This window comes from Gadus chalcogrammus, chromosome 17, assembly GCF_026213295.1.
Source record: "Gadus chalcogrammus isolate NIFS_2021 chromosome 17, NIFS_Gcha_1.0, whole genome shotgun sequence".
NCBI lineage: Eukaryota > Metazoa > Chordata > Actinopteri > Gadiformes > Gadidae > Gadus > Gadus chalcogrammus.
In genome coordinates, this window is record NC_079428.1 from 4,295,269 (window position 1) to 4,303,559 (window position 8,291).

The 8,291-nt window shown below is 46.6% G+C and overlaps 1 protein-coding gene across 1 annotated transcript; it reads right to left on the minus strand.

Annotated features, from left to right (window-relative positions):
* Positions 1 to 193: 193 nt before the first annotated feature.
* On the minus strand, positions 194 to 5,225 carry gpha2 (glycoprotein hormone subunit alpha 2). Its single transcript, XM_056575923.1, has 4 exons — positions 5,206 to 5,225; positions 2,228 to 2,360; positions 1,714 to 1,898; positions 194 to 1,120 (listed from the first exon to the last, which is right to left on the minus strand). Exons 2-4 carry the CDS (start codon positions 2,346 to 2,348, stop codon positions 1,016 to 1,018), a joined length of 411 nt encoding a protein of 136 aa, XP_056431898.1. The 5' UTR covers positions 2,349 to 2,360; positions 5,206 to 5,225; the 3' UTR covers positions 194 to 1,015.
* Positions 5,226 to 8,291: the final 3,066 nt, after the last annotated feature.

An 8,291-nucleotide genomic window follows, 5' to 3' on the forward strand; every position in this document is an offset into this window, starting at 1 on the left:
TGTTTTGTTTGGGCCAATTTTTTTTGGCCTCCCAACTTCCCCAAAATCCTAGCATTGTCCCAGTATGGGGAAGCTGGGATGGAAGTAAGGAATTGTTTGGAGAAAATATATATAAATGGTGGAACAATGTACAGTGGTGGCCACGACATCAAAGTACTGGCATCCTTTAATTACATCTATACATAAAAAAACACAAAGTCTCAAACAAACCAAAAACACAACTTAAGATTCAGAATAACGCTTTATTGAAACACAACTTTATACAGTGCATCAAGCGCTATAAAAAACGGATCAATTATCATTATTATTATCAACATCTGGCAACACCCAGAGATCAGTATTTACAAAATGTCCCAAGCTCAAATTCATAAATATAAATAATAAAGTTTCTACATTCCTTACGGTTGTGACTTGTGTTTAGTGGTCATTGGAAAGAATGAAACAGCAACGCAAATATTGTGTGAATTTGATCAAATTGCTTATTAATGTCGTGTGACGTGGACAATACTGCAAAGCGTGTGTACCTTATTACATTTCTGTTGCACAATGTGGAGATATAACAAACGGTTCTTCTTTCCAAGCCTTTTGCTCACTGCCATCGATGGACGACGATGGAACAGCAACGTTGTAAACATTAACGGTCAGTGTCAACCACGGTGTTGATACGTAACATTTGGGCCCTTAAAGTGGAATCTTTAAAGTTAAATTTATGGGACATCAGAAATGGACGACACACGAACGGAGCGCCTGTGAGCAGGTTGATGTTACAGATAACGAAGCAACGCAGATCTTGTGCTAATCAAGTTTGTTTTAACGGTCTCATGCATTCATACATACATTCATACGTTCACACAGACACACAAAGTACCTGTCTCTCTGTTTCTACCTTCCCCTTCTTTCCATTTAAATAACTTTACAACAGCAACAGACACGTCCCCTGTTATCCAATAGCCTGGTCTCTCTTAGTGAGAGGGCGGGGTTACCACGGGAGGGCTCTGATTGGTCAGCTGGCCCCTCAGTAACGAGACTTGCGGCACATGTCACAGCGACACTCGGTCGCCGTCAGGATTTCGATGTCGTCATGGCGACGACCTCGCGGGCAATCCAGGTGAACTTTGACCTAAAGGGAAGACATACACATCTATAAATAAGGACATACATACACTAAAATACCTGCATACCCCCCCCCCCCCCACCCTCGCCCTCCCCCCTGACCTCCTGCCCTCCCCTGTCTCTTTCTCTCCCCCTTCCCTCCTATCACCCCCTCTCCCCCATTCCTTTCCCTTTTCCCCTCTCTCCTGTTCTGCCCACCTCTCTCTCCTCCCCACTCTCCCCTTCCCTTCCTCCTTCACTCCCCTCTCCCCACTCCCCATCCCTCCCCCTCGTTCCACCCACCCCACTCTCCTCTCAGACCCCTCTCCCCCATCCCTCTCTCTGCATCCCTCCCCATCCCTCCTTCCCTCTCCCCCATCCCTCCCTCCCTCTTTCCTCACTCCTCTCACCCCCTCTCCGCATCCCTCCCCCTTCCCCCCCCCCCCGTCTCTCGCTCTGCCCCCCTCCTTTTCCCCCGTCTCTCTCTCTGCATCCCTCCCCCCTCTCCCTCCCCCCGTCTCTCTCTCTGCATCCCTCCCTCCCTCTCTCCCCTTGCTCGCCATCTCCTCTCCCCCCGCCCTCTCCCCATCTCCCCCTCCCTCTCTCCCCCGCCCCCCTCACCTTGGCCTCCTTGCTGATGGTGCAGCAGCGCGAGGTGGAGGTGATGTTGTGGGTGAAGTTGGACGCCGCCAGCACCGAGTAGCGGGAGGGGAAGGCGCTGGACTCGCAGTAGCCCACGCAGGCGTGCACCAGGTGGGTCCCGCGGCACGTACCGCGCCGGTCGCTGCGGATCGTCACGTTGAAGGCTGCAGGGAGGGGTGGGAGGGGTGGGAGGGGGGGGGGGGGGAGTGAGACCGAGAGAGTGAGGGAGGGAGGGAGTAAGAGTGAGACAGAGAGAGTGAGGGAGAGGGGGTTAGAGAGAAAGAGAGTGAGGTGAGGAGATCGTGAGAGAGAGCAAGAGAGAGTGGGGGAGAGAGTGAGAGCGAGAGAAAGTGAAGAGAGAGACCATAGAGTATTTCCATACAACCAAAGATTCATCCTCTTGTATTGATACGAGATGTGTGTCTGTGTTGTGTTGTGTCTGTGTGTGTGTGTGTGTTTGTGTGTGTGTTTGTACACGACTTGGTGGACTTACGATAAAGATGGCAGCCAGGGACGGGGCCGTCGTAGCTCCAGCCAATAGGAGAGAGGAAGAGCAGCACTGACATCACTGGCAGCACCAGTAAGCAGAGGTGAGAGGTCACGCAGGGAGACATGGGTGAGGCGGCCTGTCGACACACACACACACACACACACACACACACACACACACACACACACACACACACACACACACACACACACACACACACACACACACACACACACACACACACACACACACACAGATCAACAGCTTGATTAATGATGGTAATTTGCTTCAAGAGTCAAACAAGCCAACAGTTAACCCGATACAAAATAATATTTAATCGCGATTAATCCCATTAATGTCATAGTTAACTCACGATTAATCGCAAATTTTTATATGCTAAATATCCCTTGATTTCTTTCATAATTTTTTCTCATTTTAATGCTCTTATCAACATGGAGAAGAAAAGATTAACGCCGTTAAAATTGGTTTGCGTTAACGCCGTTAATAACACGTTTAACTGACAGCACTAAAAATAACTACTGAAAATATATCAATGGGAGGGAGAGAGATAGCGGTTGAGTGAGTTGATTGATTGTAAAAAATCAAGTTTAGAGTTCGGAGCTCAATGAAATGATGAAAACACTCTTATCTATAGGTGCTTCCCCGTTCTTGGCGTGTGTCAGCCAGGTGAGATGGAGCTCTGAGCTACCGTGATTCAGAACAATCAGCTCCTTATTCCAGCTGATCACGTCCGCTGCATCAACCATCCGCTGACATCAGCAGGCGTTCATGCGCGCACGCACGCACACACACACACACACTATCCCATGCCCACACACACACACACACACAACATCATATGGCCCATACGCACACACACACAATCACATACCCACACTTTCAATATCACACAACCACACACACACACACACACACACACACACACACACACACACACACACACACACACACACACACACACACACACACACACACACACACACACACCAAGCAGATGAACACACACCAGTGGACACATTTCCAGCGTATTTAAGGCCCATTGTATAACTTGGAGGGGATTTAATCTGCCTTGTGTGTGTCATGCCCTTTACTGAATGTTAGTGTCATAGTTTAGGACAAGTTGAAGCTTTTCAGCTTCACCTACACCACACACACGTGCACAAACAATAAAGTCATGTTTTCCTGGGAATAGTCTGGTGCTGACCTCCTTCCCCCAGCATGCCAGCGCTTTCCAGCTTCCCTGTTTTTGGAATTTTGGGAATCGCCAAAGCGACGGCAGAATGCCTCTGGGACCAAATTATCTGGACGGTTAGAAGTGTGTGTTTGTGTTGGCGTTTGTGTGTGTGTGAGAGTTTTTTTCGTACAGATGCCTTTGTGTGTGCGCGCTTCAAGTGTGTTTGATTGAGCATGTGGGTTCCCGTGTGTCCCGTAAATGCAGGTGACTGCATTTACGTGCGTGTGCATGTGCGTTGAATATGTGCATGCATGTTTCATGTGTATGCGTGGGCAGTGCGTGTTTTTCCTGTGCACATGTGCAAGCCTATGTGTGTGTGTGCGCGCGTGTGCACGTGTATGCATGTATGCGTGCAGACGCACGTGCGCGGTTGTGCGTTTAAGGCCAAATGAACCCGGAGTCAACCTGAAGGGGAAATGCCTTGCTTTTTCCCTCTCTAATGTGCGAGCTTTCCACGCCTGCAGCTCGGCTCCCCCACCCCCCCACCCCCACGGGGGAGCCCGGAGCCCCCTAGCCTGCGACTTGTGACTGGTTTGAGCCGCAGGCAGAGCGTGTGGTGGGGTCTCCCTCTGTGGGCTGGGGTGAGCGCTGACTGACTCCAGAGTTTGCTCGATCGTTTTTTTATGAATGAGTCTAAGCATGAATGGATTTTGTGTGATGGCGGAAGTCAAATAAAAGCTGAGGGATGGGAGGCAGCGGGAATCCCCATGACTACCTCAGTTCATTAAGATTAAAAAAATGTTGGAAATTTGGACTTCCTATGAAGGTAAATGTGTTGAAAAGAATCTAGCAATAATCAAGCACACAAAAATAACCGCAGATAATTTTGCGGTTAACATTCATTCCCTTTTATAAATTCTGCACTTTTCAAAATAAATTATCTACTTAACAGAAAAATAAATAATAGAAGAAATAAAAAATACATATAGTCTTTATCTTAATCCTAAATTAAAAGATAGCGGCCCTGAATGGTGCAAACAGTTAAATACTAGTAGCGCTAATAATCTACTTCATGAGCTAATGCATCTTAACACGCTGTTACTTTGAAAAACTATTTCAGTCATGATAAATTACCATCCCTCTCCAATAATAATGTCCTCACTATGTGAGGGGGGGTCGGAGGGGTCCATCAGATGAAGGATGCGGTTCCCGCCCAGCTTAATAGTTAAGAATTAAACCACTTTAGGTATGACACCAATGGCAGTCATCTCTCAGCTCTCTGATAACTCCACCTGAACATTTACAAGCTTTTCATTCTCAATTAATAAATGATCCTCAATAGAATCTCTATAAAACTAAAAGATTTTGAAGAATTCGTTCACGTACGAATATTATAACCGGCTCCCTTCTATTTTTTTTGAATCTTTCTCTATCTTTTCCTCACATGTCTAAGGACAACGTTAGCAAGAGAAGATGCCATTTAACACTAATTTAGATTCAAATCCCTTTCTATCGTAATCAATAACTGGGCAGTTGTCATGTCATCGCCGGATATTGAGACACATGCAGATGCAAACGTGTCACAAAACAGAACATCTACGCGCCATCACCCAAACCCAAATATCTGAACACAAACATAAAACATAACATTTTGACAGAAAAAAAACACCTTAGTATTCTGAATACAACAAGAAAATACATGGACAATTGTTAAAATTGTTAAAACAATTGTTGGCACTGAGAAAAAAAAAAGCCTTTCTACAGAAAACAAGGGAATGTGCCTTACCTGCAGTGCTGTGAGGGAGAGCGGAGGATGGCTGAGCGTGGCCGGCAGCAGGCAGGTGTGTGGGCTTCCTCAGGTGCTGTACCTAAGGTGTGTGTGTGTGAGTGACTCCAAAGAGTGTGTAAGGGCTCTTTCCCCGCACACAGAGATATAAGCGCAGCACAAGCACTTAAAGCTCCAGTCACACCCACAATTAGGGTTTAATCTCTGTCTCTCTCTCTCTCTCTCTCTCCTACAGGTAACACCTTTACAGCCAAGGTCTCTCTCCCTCTCAACAACAACCCCCTCCTCCTATGTGACTCTCTCCTACGAACCCTTCTTGCCAGGAAGCATAAGCACCTGTTTGTAGTTGATAGAAGGTCAGGATGTCCTGTTTTTGTTTAGTTTTCTACCTGTCTTAGATCAATGTTGCTGCAATGTCTCTCTCTCTGTCTCTCTCACTGTCGCTCTCTCTCTCTCTCTCTGCTTGTCCGATGAATTGTTGAACGCACACAACGTGAGCAAAGCTTTTAAACTCCTCCGCTCACGTTTGAAGGTCCTTTCTCTGTCCTTAAAAAAAAAGGGTTTGTGTGTGTTTAAACTGCTGTCCCTCCACCCCAGCCCTTGTCTCTCTCTCTCTGTGTTTTAAACCTTGGGAGGGTGTGGGGGGGGGGGGGGAGGGTGAGTGGGGGGTGGCAGGGTGGGTGACACAAAGGAAAACTAGATAGGTTTTCCATCTCTGGGCCACCGCGACACTGAGAACACACTAAAGAGCAGGCACGGCCTCACCTTGCGCACTTAAACACACACTAACACACACACACACACTTGGGTGTGTGCACTCATGGGCACATACACACACATATTTAAACACAAATGACACACGTGCACACACTCATGCACACCACACACACACACACACACACACACATGTACACACATGTACACACACACACACACACACACTTGTGTGTGTGCACTCATGGGCACATACACACACATAATTAAACACAAATGACACACACGTGCACTCATGCACACCACACACACACACACACAGAGACACATGCATCATGTGCACATAGATGCCATGCATGCATGCATGTGAGAGAAGGGGGACCCAAAGACCCCCCTCACGCACACACACACACTCACAGATGTTTAAGATTGAATTAAAAATAGCAACGTAATGCCGTCAGATTGCAGAGATTGCAGATTGATGAGAAAGTTCACAAAAAATTGAATGTGATTGGTTATGCACTAGGGCAGACTTACTGTCACACACACACACACACACACACACACACACACACACACACACACACACACACACACACACACACACACACACACACACACACACACACACTCAAACACACACACTGCTTTACAATTGTCTGGCTTTTGCATTTGCGGTGGTAGAGAGAAGGGCAGGGTTGGGTCATCTGTGGGGTCAAGCAGTGTGTGTGTGCGCGTGCGTGTGTGGGCCAGCGAGTGCATGTGTGTGTGGAGAGAGGGACATCATTGCTCACTGCTCCGGTTTCAGATGGCTAGCGGACATACTTTTAATAGTGTCTATGTCATTCTGGGGACCCTAATTCCTCTAGCATGTCTCTCTGCCATGAATGAACCAATGGGCCGTACCGACGTGCCAACCGACTGTACCAAGTCAGACAGTAAGGGGGCGAAGGCTGACACCAAGGAAGAGGGACGCCCTGGCCTCAGAATTGATGTGACGGTATAGGTATTCTTACAAACATTTTATGGGAATAAAATCAAATTCATTCATAACTTAATTAATTTCCAGTGTGTTACCACCTCAAGAATAATAACCAATAACCATAATATCAAAGTTTGTATAAAATGCAGCGAAAAAATCAAATTGACAAAAACACACCTTGACGGAAAAAACTAGCCGAATGTGTACCAAGGTACCAACCCCCCCCCCTACGCCCGTTCCAAGGAAACTCTTTTAAGTGCTCCTCAGGATCACAAAAACGAGCGTGCAACAAGACGTTTAGTCACATCTGTCAGGCTACACATCTGGTGCTGGCAGGCGTTTGGTGGCTTTCGGGTAAGGTTGAGCGACCCTCGAAGCAGGTTCCCTTTTGTACATCGCAACGACACCTTGAAACTACCGCCTCTTTTGTGGAATTAAAGCAGTGTTGGAGTGTTAGTTATTGTGTGGGAGGGCGATGTTTTTTCGGTCATTGTTTGGTAATCAATTTGTCATGAGGGGAAAGTGTTGTTTGAAGCTGCCCCTAGGTACGTTGATTTAGGATTGAAAATTCCTAAATTTCTCTTCAGTCCACGAAAACATACCATGATGCATTTTGATGTATAAAAAAATCGTATAAATGTTCTTTGGGTTGTCATGTCTGCTGGGTTATAATAAGTCTTGTAACACACCTATTTTAAACTGCGACAAAATAATTAAACTTTGAACGATGTCAAAATGTCTCCCAATGCGATGGTAGCCAATGTATTGGCTGCCATTGCCATTTGATTTCACCCAATGAACCAAAAGGGCAATGATACCTTCACTTGAGTTGAATGCTACCTGGCTGGACTTTTAAAATATTTGTATACAACCTTTTACCCCAGAGCATTTCAAAGTATGGGTACAAGGAGCAGAATGTGAAGCACTACTTGACATATTATTTGATATGTCTCATTGTTCGAACATAGTGCACTTTGGCTACCGTTGGCCTATAAAGAACCCACTTCTGTCACACACACCTCGGATGTGTTAGTTGCGTGTATTGGAGCAGTATTTAAGAGGAAGCTGTTGTGGTGCAGTGCCATTACTGATGGAACACGCGCCTTAATCTAATCTCGTGAAAGAAATATCGGAATCGTATCTCTCGTACAATTATCACGAGTGTATGATTAAACGGTGCGAGCTCTCACACACTCACACACCCACACACACACATACACACAATCAGCCAGGCACAGAGCGACACAACACAACACTCACTTTCAAAGAAAAACACAATTATCGTCTTATGGCCCCTCTGCCCCAAACATTCTCCATCCAGTTATGTCAACGGAAAACGGAATGTGTGACATCATACCCCAAACCCCCCCCCCCCCCCAACTGCCGCCAC